The 19,696-nt window shown below is 38.6% G+C and overlaps 1 protein-coding gene across 9 annotated transcripts in view; it reads left to right on the forward strand.

The window, feature by feature from the left end:
- SLC4A7 (solute carrier family 4 member 7) overlaps positions 1-19,696 on the forward strand; it is a 111,231-nt gene that overhangs the window by 61,272 nt on the left and 30,263 nt on the right. For 8 of the 9 annotated variants that reach the window (XM_032459407.1, XM_032459412.1, XM_032459409.1 and 5 more), the window contains 6 exons: positions 4,458-4,573; positions 6,634-6,791; positions 7,819-7,906; positions 9,725-9,871; positions 13,587-13,693; positions 15,868-16,042. In XM_032459407.1, coding sequence (XP_032315298.1) covers positions 4,458-4,573; positions 6,634-6,791; positions 7,819-7,906; positions 9,725-9,871; positions 13,587-13,693; positions 15,868-16,042 — 791 coding nt within the window. The remainder of the gene's footprint in view (positions 1-4,457; positions 4,574-6,633; positions 6,792-7,818; positions 7,907-9,724; positions 9,872-13,586; positions 13,694-15,867; positions 16,043-19,696) is intronic. The other variant, XM_032459411.1, reaches the window with a different exon arrangement.

Below are 19,696 nucleotides of genomic sequence, written 5' to 3' on the forward strand. Positions count from 1 at the left end.
ATGTTTTTATAAGTAACCTTTTAATTGGCCATGATTTTAAAAATGGTGGCTTTTTTCGTGCAGTTCCTTCACAAGGCGAACGAACGCGCTGGACGTACATCATAGAGGGGATGCGCCTTTCGTCTGCTTTTCGGTGCTTTTGTCCAAAGAGTGCAGTTATGTTCTGACCTTCCTAACGGAAGTCGGATTGAATGTTCGTTTTCTCATTTGGTCTCCGAGAAGCTTGAGGCTCTCTAGTGACTGCCTGGGGTCACCGTCATTTTAAGAGTAGTACCATGTTTTGGAATAGGCTTTAGTTGGCCTTTGTTTCATGCCAATCTTTAATCCAGATCCACCTTGAAATTTTCAGGACTAGAGTTCCTGTAGTTGTGGCTAGGGTATATTTTGTACGTGACTTAGAAAAATTATTTCTTTGAGGTTTGTAACTCATTTAAGGATTACTGTTTATGATGATAACTTTGGTTCTTCCTGTTATTAATTATATGTACATTTATACGTCTGCATCTTTCTATTCAGTTCATATAAAGAGACTGTGTTTTACTGACAGCTCTTTAGGTAGCTTTTTTTTTCGGTGACTTTTAACGACAGCTAGGCATCAGTGTGACATAGGAATGCTAAGTAGCGGCTTTAATCACATTAGTATTATCACATTTCTGTATGACACTGATCGTATACCACACTTCAGTAGTAGCTCATTGTTACAAGATTAGCCAATTCCGTGTGTATAAAGTTTTGTGCAAGTTAGGTGGCTAGACCCATTTTTCAGAAACAGACTCAGAGACGGTAAGTAGCTTCCCCTGGATTTTTCAGCTACTAAGGGACAGCCCAGGTTCTCTGGCTAAAAATCCTCTTGTACCTACCACTGTATGACCTTCTCTTTATTAGCTTTATCCAGACATACCAAACACATTTAATCAAAGTTCATTGTAGTTGCCAAGAAAGACGATACTTTTAGAAGTGAAAAATTGACATTTTGTGGTTCAGTCATTGTAACATTAATTATGACAGTACTAAGAGTAACCATTGCTTCATAGTTTGTTACACACACAGTGATGGTACTTTTCAAATATCGTATTTCTGATTTGTCTAACAGTTTGATGAAGTCATGTTATTGTTTGTAAAATGAAGACAATTAAGACTTAGAGGTGTTACGGTCATATCATAAAGGGCCCAGGCAAGGAATTGAACTCGGATCTGCCTACGACACAATCTATAGTATAGAATTTCGTTCTAAATTTTAATAATTCATGGAAACGATATAGAATAATAATGAGGTAACTGAACAAAAAAGGAGAAAAAAATACCTAGAAAAATAACTACTCAGAAATAATGAACGCTTTTATTTTAACTAAAAAGGACCAGCAAGATTTACTATTTTTCTTGAGCAAAAATGACTTTAAAGTTACGTCCTTGCATTTGTGTTTAACTGGATCTGTCAGTAATACTGACCATTTCTTGTTTCAGCAGCTTCTGTGTTATTAATAATAAGGACTCTAAATTTTATACAGGAAGGAAGGGACATACAGCTCCCACAATGGTTCATTAGGTCATGTTATTAAGAGGCTAAAAAGAGCAATTAACTGAAAACTGAGGAACACAATTAAAATTTTTCCCCCTCTGCCATAAGTATGCCATGAGATTTATCAGCCTTTCTGAAGAAAAGAAATTAGGGCGTAGGAAAGAGGGGGAATTTCCAGGGACAAGAGATCTCATAATTACTGTTAAAGAAGATATCTGTAGAAGGAATGTAATTAAAATAACAGAGGTAGCCGTCTGTTGGCCTCTGCTTAATTACCTTTGGTGCTTAAAGCGCCTGGAAACTCAAGGTGAGTTTTCTTGAAGTCTGATGCAGATGATAGCCTCGCATCATTTTTGAGAGACTGATGGACTGATGTTAGAGATTTTTGTGTCATGGGGTCATGATGTGTGAACACCTGTATTTAAAAAAAAAAAAAAAGGTGGTATTTCCCATTAGCTGTTTTTTGGAGAATAATTATGTAAAAGAAGTAACTCATTTTTAGCATTTGTAGCTGTCTTCTGACTCGGTGTCTTTCGCCCTTGGCACTGTTGGCGTTTTGGGCTGGACACTTCTGTGCAGTGGGGGGCTGTCCTGTGCCCTCTACTAGGGAAGTTTAGGGACAAAGGTCACAGAAGAGGCTAAAACAGTGCAAGGTGAGTTGTTTTAGGAAATAGTTTTTATTTCAGAATTGTTTCATACTTTCAGAGAATGAGCACATGGCTGAATAAGTTGGGTTTGCTTTTTATTCTGAGCTTTTTGGGTCACAGTGACATCCTAGGGGGGGATGTGTGGCAGCCTCCCCACCCCCAGCTGCCAGTACACTCCCCAGCATGACAACCCAAGATGCCGACACTGCTAGGTGTTACTGAGGGGTTGGGGGGAGGATCTTCCCCGGATGAGAACCACAGCTCCAACTACTTCCCAACTTTTAATGACAGAAAATCCCAGTATCTTTGATTTCTCTTTCTGTAGGTACATTTGCAATTTTGAGGAAAAAATAGATGGGCAACACAGTAGATTTACCAGCATATGATTTTTTAAATCTCAGCATTGATTTTATACACACTCATATGTGCTTTTTCTGTTTCTTAATGCAAAGAAATAAAGTCCGTATGAGTTACCTGTGCTGATGGGAGTTTTAATTTGGGGGAATTTACTCCTTTACTCATTTACTCATCAGAATTAAATTACTCATTTAATTCTGAGCACTAGGAGTTTACTGTTGGAGCAGGAAGCCTTCCTTTACCTTTTGAGGAAGTAGCTTTAACTTAGCTGAGATCAGGACATACTGCATAGAGAAGACAATGGTGGAAAAGTCTAGGGTGTGCCTGGCATGCCAGCTGTAGCAGGTTCAAGGTGACCAGGTAAGCCGGCTCTGTCAGTGTTGAATCGCCCATCGCCTCTCTCCCCGTTCCTCCTGTGTCCTGCCTTCGCCCAGGAGCCTTCTGCTCATCCCACTCTTCTCCCAGAGATCTGGTGGCTGGGACTTTTGGGTCACAGTGACACCTTAGTGAGGGAGTTTAACAGAGAACTGGGTGTCCCAAAGGTGGTCTTTTATCGCGTTTAAGCAGTAAACTCAAATGACTGAGTTTCATTTATAAGTATGTGTTGTTTTCTATTAAAATGGAAACTCCACTGGATGCGTTGAGTACATCAGATGTGCTTAAAATTTTGGAAGTTAATTACCAGTATTAGCTTTAAAGTTTATAGGGTCTAACCACAAATAGTTTACCTGAATTTCTGTGGGTCACTAGATTGTCGTGAGCGACAGAGTTCAAACTGAAAGTAAAGTCTGTTGTAATTGTCAAGTGCTTTTTTTCCTGTGATCCTCCGTGTTTTGGGTAATATTAATCTATAGTCTTGAACTAGAAAATCTTAGGTGTTTTGATAAATATAGGTACACTTAATGGTAGAAATCTGGGTTATGTCCTTTAACCTTTTTGAGATTTGGACTTTTTGCAAAATACATAGTAGTGGTAACAACTGGTCATATGTTACAGGGTGTTTTTAGGTTATTTTCTTGTTGTAAAATGTTGCTGCTGAATGTTGCGTGAAATGAGTCTACGTGTGCTTGAACATGTATCTACCGTTTGTCATCCAAACAAGCTAATTTAATAGAACATGTATCTGTCATTTCTAATCCAAACAGGCTAATTTTGTAAGTTTGTCCGAGTCTTAGAGGCTGAGTGAGTTACTTACGGTCACATGGCTACAAAGTGGCAGAGTGCCTGTTTTAACGTAGATCTGGTGCTTATAAAATCCTTACTCTGTATTTATGTTGTAAAAAGAGTGAAAAAAAAAAGAGTGCTATTTTATTTTAACGTTTCTTAAGAATAGTGACAACAGGCAGCACATACGTTGTACCCAAGAGAAATGAAAAAAAGATTTTTTCTGAGAAATGAAAAATTTTGAGGAAACGATTAAGATTATGGAAGATACCAGTAAAATTAGTGTACATCTAGTTGGTGTGACTCTTAGATTTTCTGAGTTACCTTTGGGGTTTAACAGAAAATTTCTGCTGTCACTGCTCTGAGTGTGCTAAATGTAATTAGTAATTAGGCTTCGTTAAGCCCTGCAGTTCTTACGTATGTTAGATGCACTGAGAGTGGACTCCCTGAGTATTTACAGTGGTGATCAGACCCAGGTCTTCTACCTTCTGTGGTTGCTCACCTGTTCACTTATTTTCTTTTTGCAAAAGGCCACCATTTTTGTAAATGCCAATTATATTATTTTCAATGTTAAAGTGCAGAGCTTCATTACTGCTTAAAATGTGACTCTGCTCCTGCTGGAATGGTACTAACACTTGGCACTTTTTTTTTTTTTTTTAAGCTAACACATTTGCTTGTAATAAACCATCACTTTCAGGATGTGAGCAGATTCAGGTTACGGAGCGAATTTTCTCCTTACTAGTTTGGAATTTGTCTGTTCTTAAATGCAGGTCTTTTGGCCTCTCCGCAGTCTGCCCCTGGGAACTTGGACAATAGTAAAAGTGGAGAAATGAAAGGTAATGGAAGTGGAGGAAGCAGAGAAAATAGTACTGTTGACTTCAGCAAGGTAATTCTGTTACTAACTCTGAATTTTCAGAATCACGCTCGCAATGTGGCTTTATTAACATGCATTGTAATAATTTTTTGATAGATGGTGCTTACATATCTGCATGTGATGCTTGTAATATGTTAATTTGAGGGAAAAAATTGTGAGAAAGGCAACACTCTCATCGCACTTGGATGATGTTATATCTTACTAGTTGTAGAAATTCTGACAAAAGAATATGTGAATAACACGGTATTCTCATCTGTACCTACCCGTAGATACGGTGAAACTTCAGTACCTTTTGAATTACAGTCATTTGTTCTGGAGCTGCCACCACTAGAAAGATGAATTCTGGGAGTGATGTTACAGCAGTAATGATTCAGCCTTTTCTTGGCTGTAATGTGATCCCAGAATTACTGTCTTTTGGTGTCAGTACTTTCCGGAATGTCGCTGGGAACGATCGGTGCTTCCCCGTGGGTAGGTAAAGATAAAGGCATGGTTTTAAAAATAACTCACCTGTCTCAACTATGGTTTTTAACTTTGGTCAATGAGTAATTTAGATGAAATAGAAAAAGGAAACTTATTTCAAAAGAACAGGGCGAAAAACTGTAAGTTCAAATTACAGTTGAGTTTAAAGCATACTTCATGAGGACTGCTTCTGTATAATTGATTTCTGTGGCCGTTGTAATTTTTTGATGATATTTGCTGTAGGATTCAATGTCAGACTTCTAACTAAATGTGATGATTTCAAATAAGATTCATTTTTCTTAAGCCTTTAACTGATTCTATGTGGCCATTGTAACTTTTTGAGGATTATTTGCTATCAGATACAGTGTCAGACTTTGAACTAAGTGTGATGATCTCAAGTAAGATTTACTTTTCTTAAACCTTTATTTTATGATGCAAAATCTGTAAATCACATTTTGCAGAAAGGGGCTTTAAATGATGATTTGCGTTACGTCTTTGCTGAGTGAGCTTCATGCTCTGAAACGGTAAAAAAGCCTTGCATGCAGGACACCGACTGTACAGAAAGGCTGTTGTGCTGTTAATTCTTCGGTTCTCAGTCGATCATAGTTGTGCTGGCGCTTCAGCGATTTCAGATGCTACGTGTAAAGTGTTCAGTAACTAAATTGAAATTTATTCTTGTCAGATGAATCAGTCAATATGATTTACGCTGTAGATCTCCTCTAGACATGGCAGGTGCCGTTTGTTTCTGTTCCTCTGTCACAGTTTTACTTTTTTTCACTTTGTCTGTCCCTGTGTACACGTCCTTACCTCCTGTTGGGCAGGAGTCTGCCTCCTGGCACTGTAGTTGTGGCACACTGGGTGTGGCACTCAAGAAGCCCGCCGTAAGTGCTGGTTTTACTTTAACAGGTAGCCCTGTAAGTGGTCGTTTAGTGACTTGTGTGAACCCGTGCATAAATGAAGAAGTTCCCATGTTTTGATTTGGTTCATGACCTTTTCTTTATAATTATACACAGGCGCACTAAATTTGATCCTCCAGTATCACATATCTATATCAATAATGACTTTATTTTACTTTTAAATAAAAATACATTTTTTTCCCACTTAATGAAAATACTGGGGGATGCCCAGAGTTCTTTAAAATAAAAAAAAAGGACTTATAAAAATACATAAAACCTAAAGGAACTAATTCATTTCTAAGATTAAACGATGGATAATGATTAAATGAAATTTTTAGTGCTGTGTATAATTTCATGGACCATTGTTAGTTTGTGAACTTTATTTTTGTCTTTAATAGTTTTTACTCAATAGTGCTATATGTACACTGAAAATGTTCTCTAGTTTGTATGTTCGGTAATTTAGATCTCTGAAGTAGTAAAGATTATTACAATAAAACAGTTGGGAGTATTGTTTGATAGATGTGCTCTGCTTGCTTTTTTGGTATTTGTCTGCTTCAGTCTTTGTATCTATGAGAATTTTGGCATTTCTACATCCCTTAGATCACCAGTTTTGATTAGCAAATAGTAGTCTTAAAAGCATCTTTTCTTTCCTATTTCCCTCTAGCCTTTTAAAAACCATGCATACTTTATTTTTAATTATTATTTATTTGTTAATAGGTTGACATGAATTTCATGAGAAAAATTCCTTCGGGAGCCGAGGCCTCCAATGTTCTGGTGGGAGAGGTGGATTTTTTGGAAAGACCTATAATTGCGTTTGTGAGGCTGGCTCCCGCCGTGCTCCTCTCAGGGCTGACCGAGGTCCCTGTCCCCACCAGGTAATGCTCTCCCGGCATGTCTGAACTCTAAGCCATTTTGTTCACTGGAGGAACATGTTGCTTTATGTAATGAAGGCTCATTTTAATTGTCAATGTTGTCATTTCACCAATGCTTTGACTATTGGAGCTTTTCTTTCTGAAACTGAGAACAAAACCAAAACAAAACCCACAAAAAAGCATCTTTTAAAAAATACGTTGTGTTCATATTTTTGTAAGAAGTTCAGAATCTTGGGAGCTTTGGTTTAAAAAACAGTTCATTATTGTAGACATACTGTGTGCTCTGTGCAGGTGGTGAAGTCAGAGAGAGCAGGTGGAATCCTTGCTCTGCCACATTTTGTGGAACAGTCAAGCCAGATTTCAATTTCCTAATATTTTATTGTAGTGTTGATAAGGATATAACTAAGTAGGAAGTTAAATAATTGTTATTTAATCACTATTGAGTAAATAAATAGTTATTTATTTTTAATAAATTAAAAATCAAATAAAAAGAAGTTTGATGTTAAATTTGGAGTTAGGAATACAACTGCTTTTTCCTTGTAAAGGGATTAGTCCCTTATTCACCGCATTGGTGTCCTTATCCATGCTGTAGTTTGAGGGACCATGGATTTCTTGTGCGTGCTCTTGGCTACTATATTAGGCAAAAGCGAGTACTCAGATGAGACTGGTATTCACTTTACTTACTAGTTTACTTTTTTCCATCAATACAGAGCAGAAAAAATTGTTTACTCAAAATTCAAAAGGGTATAGAAAGTGGGAACTTTAATGTAAAATGTTTAATTCTTTACTTACTGTTTTAGTCTACAGAAGATGCAAAGTAGTACCTTGGTAGAAAGTTAATTTTGAATGCCTGTCTTAGTTTTGTGATCTGCTTTGGTCTGAATCCTTTTTTCATCCGTTGGTGTGTGAGGATGGAACAGAGGTCTGAGTGTTGTTTCCGTGTTTCTGTTTGCATGATTTCTTTCTGATTCCTAGATTTATGTGTGTATGTTCTTTATTTTTAAATCTGTGTGTTTTAATGTTTCCTTAGGTTTTTGTTTCTGTTATTGGGTCCAGCAGGCAAGGCACCCCAGTACCATGAAATTGGAAGATCAATAGCCACCCTCATGACGGATGAGGTAACTCACATGCCCTGTGATGCGGACACTGATTATGACGCATAAAATACATGCTAAACGGTAGTTTTCCTTTCACACTGAAGCTTAACGAACTCTCCGTGTTTGTCTTTCCTGTTTTATCTCGAATTCACTCTTCAACTCTTTGCCTTCGGTAAGGCCTTTAAGCCCTTTCTGTCGGGGCTCACTGGATACTGTTTGGTCTTCTTCTCCGCCCGCCGCTCCCCATTTGAAATTATTGACCATCTTGAAATATGGAAATTTTCTCCATCCTGGATTTCAGGATGTTGGAGCTTTCAGTTTTCCCCAGGACTGTGTCCTTTCCCCTTTTTCTCTGTAACCGCTCTCCTTCTTTTGCGGACTTCCCCTTTGAGCATGGCCTGCGCTGGTCAGGACTTCTGCCTCTGGGAGAGTTTGCAGTCAGGGGCTCGTGAGACATCCCTCCTTTCTGTCCTAAGGTGCCTGAAACCCCCACACCCGAACCAGCCTCCTCCCTGTTCTGGCTTGGCCACCAGACCCTGGATGTTACCTCTTCCGTGTGTGCTGCATTTACCCTGCCCTCTCCTTTCCGCCTCCAGTGCTGCTTCTCAGGCTTGGAGTCTCCGACCTCTTTGGTGATTGTAGTGGATAATACGGGTCTTTCTCTTACGGTGTTTTCCTCTGTACCAGCAGCAACATTCAGATTGGAGTAAATAACTTCCTTCTCCATATGTGTCAATGACACCCTGTTGTATGTTTGTTTAAATGTAAACTTTGTACCGTTGTCTCAGGAGACCCGCCCATTCCAGCTCTGTGAAATCTGTGTGCCGCTGCGCATCACCCCTCCTCCCCCGTTTGCTCCGTCCACACCGGCTTCCTGTCTGACCCTCAGACGTGTTATGCTCATTGCTGCCTCTGGGTCTTGGCAGCTGCTGTTCCTTCTGCTGAGTGCTCTTCCCCCACCCGACCCCACCCCACCCCACTCCCTCGTGTCAGGCAGCGTTGCCTCCCCTAACGGACCTTCTGTGGCTGCCTTTTCTTCCCATCAGCTTCCCTTCCTTTAGCTCTTTATTTATACTGGAGCATGTATTCTGACCTGCAGTCACATTTTTATGTAGTTACATGTTTCACTGTCCTTCCGCCAAAGCTCTGGAGTGTAAGACCTTGCCCCGTCTGTGTCCACTGTACTGTCCACAGTGTTCAGACCCAGGCCTGGCACATAGTAGGCACCCAGGAACTGTCAATGATCAAATGCATTAATTATTTAAGTAAAATTGTTTGCATCCCCATGATTACTCCTTTAGGGTAAATGACATTAAACTGTCATAAAAGTGGATTGACATACCACGGTGTTATTTTATTCTGTAGCGACTTAGAGTATTTCCTATATCGAGTTTTCTCTTTTTAAAAATTGCCATGTCTTAACAAATCACTAGTTTCATTTCTTGTTGGATTGTTAGTTTTTTTAAAAATTTTTATTTATTATTGTTTTTTTTTTTATTTTGGGGGCAGGTAATTAGGTTTATTTGTTTATTTATTCTTAGAGGAGGTGCTGGGGATTGAACCCAGGACCTCGTGCATGCTAAGCATGCTCTCTACCACTTGAGCTATACCCTCGCCTCCCCCGACCCTGGACTGTTAGTGTTAATTCATCTGGCAGTACTAACAGTGGGCTGTTTCTCGTAGTTGTTACCCAGGGTGGGTCGAGACCTCTGGGATAAGAGTTTAGGTGATGGTCTTTATTGTGGACTTACTTATATTTATATCGAAAGTGGGTTATTGTGTAGAGAATTTTTTTTCAACTTTAAAATCCTTTTGCTCAATATGTTTCTTTTTCTTTAGATTTTTCATGATGTAGCTTATAAAGCAAAAGACAGAAATGACCTCCTATCTGGAATTGATGAATTTTTAGATCAAGTAACCGTCCTGCCTCCAGGGGAGTGGGACCCTTCCATACGCATAGAGCCGCCGAAAAGTGTTCCTTCTCAGGTAAGGATCCACACGTACATCTTTGAGTTACCTTTTTTTTTTTTTTTTGAATTTTTCACATAGTTTATGCCTTTTCCGAACTCAAAACCATATAAAGAAGCACACTCAGAAGTTGTGTTCCCACCTGGTCCCCTTGGCCTTCTCAGCCCTGGGCCCCCCTCCTGTGGTCGCCATCTGTTACTGGTGTTTTCTGTACCCTTCCTTCCAGTTTTTATTTGGCACTTGTTTTCTCCTATTTCCGACCAGAAGTCAACATCCCACATGTACCGTTCTGCACCTTGCTTTTTTCTCATACAACAATTCTTCCTGGGGATCTGATCATAAGAAATCATAGAAATACTCCTCCTCCTTTTTCTCATGATCTGTTGTCGTGTTCCATTATGGATGCACCACAGTTCATCTTATTCCTGGGCATGGTTTGTTTTCGGTCTTCTGCTATTACAAGCCTTGCAGTATCCGTGTGCCGTCTGAGGCTTGTGCAGATGTGTTTGTGAGACAGAGTCCCAGAAATAGTCTCACTGGCTCACATGGGCACTTCTTTATAATTTTAGCAGATAACAAACACCAGAATCTCCTCTTACTGGGTGGAACTGTTTGGGACTCATTTTGGTGATGAATGACAGTGTCCGTTTCCCTACATCCTCGCTGGCACAGGGTGCCATCATTCTGGTATTTGTCAGTCTGATAGGTACCATTATCGTGCTGTAGCAGGTATTTTAATATGGTTTTAGTTTGCATTTCTCTGAATAGTGAAGTTGAATATCTCTGAATATTTTTTATTCATTGCCCTCTACCATCATTTTGTCTCACACTTAAATTTCTTAAGATTTAAATCATTCGTTGATCCTTTTGAGTTTATCATGATGTATTATGTAGAGATTGCAAACAGTTTATCTTTTTTCTAAATGACTGGTTTCTTCATTTATTGAAAAGTTAAGCCTTTCTCTGCTAGATTGGTCATGTGGCCTTTATTATTTACCAAATTTCCGTATGTGTTCAGGTCTGTTTCTGGAATTTCTTTTCCATTGGTCTGTCTATTCGTGGACCAATTTCACGCTTTATTTTCTGAGGCTTTTTGGTGTATTTTAATACCTGGCAGGTCTACATTCATTCTTGACCCCTCTCTTTACTCTTGTCTTCCTGAATTGTCTTGGACACCTTTGCATATTTATTTTTTATATAAGCCATAAAATCAGCTTTCTCTTTACAGAAATAAAATCTTATTTAAAAAAAGATTGTGATGGCAATTATATTTCTAAATGAACTGAGGGAAAATTGACATGTTTATAATATTAGGTCTATTTAAGAACATGAAATGTCTTTCCCCAATTGTTTTCCTATTTCAAGTCAGTTTTTGTGTCCTTAAGGAATATGATAAAGTTCTCCTTACAGGCTTCTTGGTGAGTGTATTCATAAATATTTTATCTTTGTTTCTATGCTACATGAGGTCTTTGTTCCGTGATATTGTCTGTTTGTTGCTTTTATGTATATGAGGGCTGTTTGTTACCGTGTATTTCTTTTTTATCTTGCTCCCTTCCTTAATTCTTTTGTTGTATGTAGTACTTTTTCAGTCATATAATCTGCAATAAGATAATTTTATTCCTTTTCTAATTCTTATATCTCTAGCATGTTTTCTGTTGTCAAATTGTATCGACTAAAATCTCTAATAGTTTTAAGTAATAGTTGACTTTAAAGGGCATTTCTTCATTTTTTCCTAACTGTAGTCAGTGTCCCTAGTGTTTCTCTCATTAAGTTCTGGCTCTGGTGCCAAAGTACACATGTTATCGTGTTAAGAAAGTACCCTAATTTCTGCTTACTGAAATTTTTAATATAAGTGAATGTTGAATTTTGTTGAAGGGCTTTTTAGCATCTCTGGAGATGATCATATGAATCTTATTTATCAACTATTATGGTAAACACATTAATAGGCTCTTTAATTTGAAAACACTCTTACATTGTTGGAATAAACCCATCGTGGGCTTTTAACTGCCCGTAGTGTATGTCTGATGTTTTATTTAAATTGTTTGCATCTCTGTTTGTAGTTAGATTGGTCTATAGATGTTCGTGCAGTTTTCACATTTTTGGTATCATCATTATATTTGTTTCATAAAAAGAAACTTTTTTTTCTGTGTTCTTCAGACTTTAAGTGGCTTGGAATAATTCAGTTCTAAACGTTCGGAAGACTTCCTCTGTAAAATTGTCTGAGCTTGCCTCTTGTTGGGTAGACCTCAACAACTTGCTTATTTCTTTGGTGGAAATTGGTTTGTATAAGCTTTCTCTTTTTTCTGGAATCAGTTTTGGGAAATTATATTTTCTTAGAAAGTTACCTATTTTCCTATTTTCTGGTGTCATTTTTGGGAAATCATTTTTTTTAATATACTGCCCATTTCATCAGGATTTTTCATTTATTTACATAGGGTTGTACTATGGTCTCTCTCTGTATGTGTCTATTTCTTATGTATGTAAAACTTGGAAAGTTGCCCCCTTGTCATATCTTTTTGTTGAGTGTTAGTAATGGTTTATTATAGAATTTATTTCAGTTCTCCTTTTTTAAAAAGTACATGGTGTTTTGTAACTCAAGTTCTGCTTTTAGTTGTTTTATTTTATTCCTTTCACTTTCCTTCAGGAAAGATTTTTGTTTCCACATTTCCTGAATTAAATGCTTAAATTAATTAACTTACTTTTATTCTTTTGTTTCTCTTAATTACTTAATTTTCTTGAGTGATGCTTTTGCTGTATCCCATAGATTGTGAATATATAGTATTTTTCAGTATATTTGTTTTCTAGAAATTCTGTAATTTTGTTTTTTCTTTCCCTTTTGAGCTAAGATGTTAGTTTTAATTTTGACATTTTCAACTGGTAATCTTAGGATTGTGGATAAGTTGTGCTGCTCTATAAATACTGAGTATGTAAACCAGGTAGTTTAAGTCTGTATTGAGCTAGAGCCCTTGCCTCGGGGCACCTCCTGGGATGAACACTACCCCCACCCCCTCCTCTCATGCCCCCTCCCTCCCCCTTTCTCTGTCTCCTTTCTGTCCCCCTGACTCTCGCGCCTGCGCACGCGCACTCTCACATGCCCGCGCACTCTCTCAACATACGCGTGCGCGCGCACACACACTGTTTTTTTCTTTTGGCTCAGCGACCTCTGACATTTGGAGGTAACAAAAGCTCACTCAGGTGAGGGGGAGAAGATGCTTTGTCATGAGGATAGTACTCTTGAATTTGGAATAAAATTTAATGGGAAATTGACTTTTACGAAAATGTGTTTTAACAGCCCTTGCGCTATTTATATCTGAAGGGAAGTATTTTAATAAAAGAGAAATGGCCTTTACTTTTTTCCTAGTAAAATATATTTCTCAATAGTGAACATGAGTAAGATTTTAAAAATTCTAGGTGCTTTTTTGGATATTTGTGTTCATGTTGGTGAGTGGTAATTTGAAATGATGTGTGTGAATGTTTTATGGGATATTTGATTTTAGAATATAAAGTGGAAAAAAGCCAATCGTAAGTTTAAAATATTAACAGAGACAGACACTGGATTCTGTTTCAAAGTGCAGTTTCTTTAAAGTGGAAGTTTATATTAGGAAGCATTTATTTATAGGAGTACCGGTTAGATATATAATCAATAGATCTCATGTTCCCTCTGATTGAATATGCTCTCAGCTTTCTCAAAGCAGAATTCTGAAAATGTGGTGTTTTTCTTTGTGAAATGAAGGAAAAGAGAAAGATTCCTGTATTTCCCAATGGATCTGCGCCCAGCTCGGGTGAGACCCCTAAGGAGGCCGCCCACCACGCTGGGCCTGAGCTACAGAGGACTGGACGGTGGGTACACTTACTCGTACAGTGTGGGTTTCTTTCGGGGGCTGGGGCTGACTTAACGGAGAAGGCAAAACCATTATTTTTCTTTGCAATTATTTGGAAACTAATTTTGTACAAAAAAATGTGCATTATTGGAGAGGTATATGATGTTAAGGAAAATTAATATGCACTTTAAAATAGCTTACTAGAATATTTTGGGTTCTGTAAACCAGGATTTAATTTAAAATGAAAATATTATGCAGCATATGTTAAGAATAATTTAATTGTCTGTACAGAAGCTTCTTGAGGAAAGTGTGATGTCCTATTGCAATTCTCATATGAAGTTAGAGAATTATGGGAACAGAGAGGAATTATAACCCATGTGTTGTTGTGTGCGTGCTTAGATGCGAAACTCTTAAATGAGCATTATATCATGAGGTAATGTAAAAACTCGACAGACAAGCAGAATTAAACCTTAGTAAGAATCTCTGGAAACCTAGTTAGAGAAATTGTTGCAGAAGTTAATTTTTAGAATAAAGAATAGAAATATAGCCAGGTACAAATATTGTCTTAAGATATTTTGTAGAAGTAGGAAATGTTGTGGTATAGCTGATAGTGAAGAACAAAGCATGTGGATACTGATCCTGTTTTGTCCCCTGGTGGTCGCTACAGAACTAAAAGATCTTGAATCTTAAATATTTATTTAAAAAGCGGGACACATTATACAGGATACCTCAATTCATTGACTAATATATTACTCTCTGTGTATGACAGAGAGTAAGACTCTGCCCCCAGGGGAACGATGCTCATTTAATTTGAGCTCATCTTCTTCAGACTTCAAACTCAGATAAGATTAGTCACTGGCAAGTAGCAGACCAGGCCCCCACTGCTCTCAGGGTAACCCAAGAACCTCAGATAAATTATTGATTTGATGATGTAGTTTCATTATCTAGACTATCATTGGCACCTTTTTTTTATTGCAAATTGGCACTTTGTTTTTGTTTTTTTTTAATGGCGGTGCTGGGGATTGAACCTAGGACCTTGTGCATGCTGAGCAGGCGCTCTGCCACTGAGCTATATTCATCCTCTGGCACCCTTTTTTTTTTAAATAGCCTTTTTAATCTCCTGTATTATTTATAGGATAACTTCTTCCAGTCTTCAATGTTTATTTATGCTTTATTTCAGTATTAACTTTGTAAAAAGCTAGAATGGCAAAGCTTGAGACATCTAAAAAACATTTGAAAGCACAAGATTAATTTTTTGGTGCATTTTTTTTTCAGTAGGGATTTGAATAATTATATATTTTATGAGTCACAAAATCTTTCTGAATTACTGATTTGTCATTGGTATTCACTGAGTACCTGCTCTTTCCCGGGCAGTGTTCTAGACGCTGGAGATAACAGTAGTGAGCAAGGGAAAGTCCCTGCCCCTCACAGAGCCTGTCTTTCAGTGCAATGCTTTGAAGTTAGATGTATCCAAAAGTTTGATTTAAAAAACCCTGTAATGATAAGGCTTTGATGTGCAAATACAGATTTCAAATTTATTAATTAAAACCTCTTAGTTTTATTAAAATGCACACCAGTTTGACTGATGCAGTAAATTACATACGAGAAATAGGTTTTAGTCTTGGACCAGAAATATTTATGTGCTTGAAATACTAATTTTAAAACCAATTAAAATTATTGAATTCACTGCTGAGTGCGCCTAAGCATAGCATGCTATATTCATATAAGAGGGCATTTGAGGACTTACGGTTTATATTATAATTGTATTCCTGGTATTTCTGACAGTTGTCTTTAAGATTTATAATGTAGATAATAATTGATAGAATTGTTTACGTACATTTTCGTGAATGGGCTGTTAAGTTTTGTTTATTTTGATTGTACATTTCCTTGCACATTTGTGTTCGAAATTACGTTTACTCATATAAAATCATTTGCCTGCAGTTTTTTCAGTATATAGTCCATAAGATACAGATGTTTGTGTTGCTTTTAACTTAATGAGATTTACCTTTCCACTACGAGTGGATTAGATTAAATGAGTGTATCTTCTATAATTTATACCATTATTTACATAGAATATTAATTTTTGTTGGCAAAACACTAGACACCAGCGGTTTTATGTAGCCCATAGTTTTAGTGTGAACCTGCCAGAATCCTCTAGTGTACAGTTTGACGAGTTTCATCTCACCTATTTAGGCTTTTTGGTGGTTTGATACTTGACATCAAAAGGAAAGCACCTTTTTTCTTGAGTGACTTCAAGGATGCATTAAGTCTGCAGTGCCTGGCCTCGATTCTTTTCCTATACTGTGCCTGTATGTCTCCTGTAATCACTTTTGGAGGGCTGCTTGGAGAAGCTACAGAAGGCAGAATAGTGAGTACAAAGATTGGTAGTGGCCAGGCGCTTAGCTCTTCAGAGGCAAGTGTCTGTGTGCATTTGTCTCGCTCTGCATTCTTTTATTCCAAGAATCCACCCCCAGCATGATTAACCTGTCCCAAAGCAGACTTCCCCCGAAGCTAATTGCTATGGGAAACATGGGGAAGCCATGTGAACAGGAGAAGATGCACAGTTGAGGTAAAAAAAAAAAAAAAAAAAAGAAAAAAAAGAAAAAAGAAAGAAAGAAAGAAAAAAAGTTTGCTATGGCTTGCTGGATGAATGGTTTTATAAATTGAGTAAAAACTTGTATTATCTTTGGGGGAGGGGGAGGACGGACCATGTGAACCGATTGTGGGTGGGTCATGGGAGGGAGAACGTATCAGTGGGACGACTTTGTACCCTTTCAGGTGGCACAGTATTGTCAGAGCCGTGTCATTGACATTAACTCAGCAGCCCTGGCAGGCCCACCGGGCTGGACTTTTGGAAGAGGGGAGCGTAATTGTGGACAAATGGTGGATTTCTGAAGTGGTGTTTACCCTAATTGTGCTGTAACTAAATTTGTGTGAAAGTTGCGAAAGCGTTAATTGGAAGATAGAACTGAAAACGGCATCCGTATTGTGATATGACTAAAATGAAATTTTAATGTTTATTTCTTCTTGGTGGTTCTGCATTAGGGCCTGGGGGAGGCGTAATCACAGAACAGAGTCTCCAGTGCTTTGTAAAATTTGGAGGCTTTTTTGTTGTTTTTTATACGCATTTTAATGGCATTTAAATGAGATGATTTGTGATTCTCAAGTGTATTTTGTTTAATGATGTTTACTCTTTGTAGAAATTTTATTTTTATTGTTTAATGACATTGACTCTTTGTAGAGAATTTATTTCTATTGTTTAATGATATTGACTCTTAGTAGAAAATTTACTTTTCAAAACCAGCCAAATCTAGGTAGTAACCATTGTTCAAATAAAGTATTTCGTAAGCTGAACATGAGATAAACTGACACCTGAAATTTCCTTTCAACTCACTTTATTTTTGATTATTGAGATTCTCTTGCCTTAGTCTGTCATCCTCGTATCGATGATACGTGCTTTTAGTAAGTTGCTTTAAGTGCTGTCCCGTGTTGTACCTGTGACTCTGCTGGTCCCTGAGGAGATGTGCCTTACCTGTTACCACCGTGTGAATACTTCTTTCCTCTTGGGCTGTCACTCACTGCCCGTCTCATCCTGCTGGTTAATGCCACGTGCACCAGCAGAGCTTTACATACTGGAGGAACATTAGACAAGGGCTAGACACGGGCTTGTGTCTTCCATCCTCATGGTCCTAACCTAAGAGGAAAAGGTGAGATAGGATACATGCAGTCACGGTGTCTGGGGCCACGCACGAGTGAGAGAAAGGAAGAGCTGTAGGAGTTGAAATAATAGATGTAGAAAAATCAGAAGCATTGTGGAGGGAGGTGATATGGAGGGGATGTGTTTCTTTTCAGATGCTTTATTGCAACTTGAGCAGAAATGGCGGCATTAGGAGGTGCCACCTGTAGACTGGTAAGGAGGAAATACAAAGATTGGAAATGTTCCGTGGACCAGTGAGGGTTGAAACTGAGAATAGAGGAGGTTTGAACAAGGGAGATAGTTCATCGGGAGAAAAGGAAAGGACAGAAGTGGGAAGTTGCCCCCATTCATGGAACGGAAGAAAGATGAGAATGAGGAGGAAAATGGTCTAGCAGATTAGAGCTGGGCGCAGGCAGAGGTCAGAAAGAGGAGTCAGGGTGATGTCATTTTGCAAAAACCAGGACAGAGGTTTAGAGGAGCAAGGTGTACTCAGTGCCGGGCCCCTGATGGGTAAAGGTGGGTTAGGGGAGGCAGTGCAGTGCGGCTGCGGTTCCTTTGCGGAAAGACATGTTTCAGTTTGAGAATGAACATAGAAACAGTTTAAAAACTGGGGAAAAATAGATCTGGGTAAAGGAACTAGTAAATGTGGCCATAAAGGGTTGGGGAAGTGGTCAAAGGAAGGTCTTCGTCTGTCACTTTTCTGCTTTTTCAACACAGCACCAGGGAGGGAAACCACAATTGTGCGCCCTTCTCTCCGCCCCGCCTCGTTAACGTTTCTCTACTTGCCATCTCCTTATTTTTCTTCTCAAGTTTTTGCATTCTCTTTTTAGTTGCCATTTAGACATTTTTGTCCCCTTTGATTGGAGCTCTGCCTAAATTCATTTCTAAATATCCATATGGTAAGTGAACTAAGGATTTTATTAATAGCAGTGTCTTCTAAGACAAACCGTTGTTAGTCGGTGGGCAAGAAAGTAAATTTATCTCATACAATTTAATAAATATATTGTTAACAAGGATCCCTCTTCATTTTGCCAAAAGTCAGGTTTGGACGTGGGTTTGATCCTCTATTTTGAGGCGGGTGGTAATTAGGTTGATTTATTTCTTTATTTTTGGAGGAGGTACTGGGGATTGAACCTAGGACCCTGTGCATGCTAAGCATGCACTCTACCACATGAGCTATATCCTCCCCCCAGGTTTGATCCTCTTTTAATACTAATAGGTCAGGATCCGCTTACTACACACAATTTTCATGTTGTGGTTTTGATTTTGGAAGATGCTGTGTTTACCGATGATGAGAACTGCTCCCATTTACTGAGTGCGTTCCACGTGCCAGCCAGCGTGCTCGCTGGGAGTTTCCTGGAGCACTGCTTCCTTAGGTCCTCCTGGCTGTCAGCACCCCCACTGACCAGTGAGCGAAGCTGGCTGCACAAGTGTGAGATGCGGCCGAGGCTGAGCGCCCAGTGGGGACCAGTCTTCCACAGCAGCCCTGCTCGGGGCCTGCTGTCCGCTGCCTCCCGGTTCCAGGAGGGAGTTTCGCACGGGCTTCACTTCCTTGCCTTTGCTGGTCGGAGGCTCTTCCTGTCTTAGCCGTGCTTTCCCAGGGACCTCGATGTGTGCCAGCCGGCAAACCTGTCTTTCCTTTCCTTTCCGATCCCCTCCCCTCTCTGTCTTGTGGCGTAACCTGTAGGCCTTACCCACCAGTGACCTAATCAGTTAGAATGTAATGTTGGTTAAACAAAATCAGTCTTCTAGCTTTGATGTGAGATTTCTCCGAGTCTTTCATTTTGTCTCTTTCTTACCAAACTTAATAATATTTCCTCATTTATGGTTGCCATGAATTTTTTAACAAGATTTAAAAACATCTATTTATCTATATTAAGCATTTTATTTTTGATATTTATTGGTTAAGGCTGTCAGATTAGATTAATTTCTTCAAAGTGTGGGGAAATTGCATTTTGAAATCAATTTGAGAGCGATAGGATCTCGTGCTAGGTTTTTTTCTCGTATGTATGTGTTTGTTGAAGTCTAGTCAGTTTACAATGTTGTGTCCATTTCTGGTGCACAGCACAGTGCTTCAGTCATTCAGGCACATACATATATTCGTTTTCATGTTCTCATTCACCATAAGTTACCTCAAGACACTGAATGTAGTTCCCTGTGCTATACAGTATGAACTTGTTTATCTATTTTATATATGTTAGTATCTGCAAATCTCAAACTCCCAATTTCTCTCTTCCCACCCCCTTCCCCTCTTATGCTCCTTTTTAATTTATCTGTTTGAAGGAGTGTTTTTTTGTAGCACACCACATCAAGTATTTAATGTTT

This window comes from Camelus ferus, chromosome 17, assembly GCF_009834535.1.
Source record: "Camelus ferus isolate YT-003-E chromosome 17, BCGSAC_Cfer_1.0, whole genome shotgun sequence".
Classification (NCBI taxonomy): domain Eukaryota; kingdom Metazoa; phylum Chordata; class Mammalia; order Artiodactyla; family Camelidae; genus Camelus; species Camelus ferus.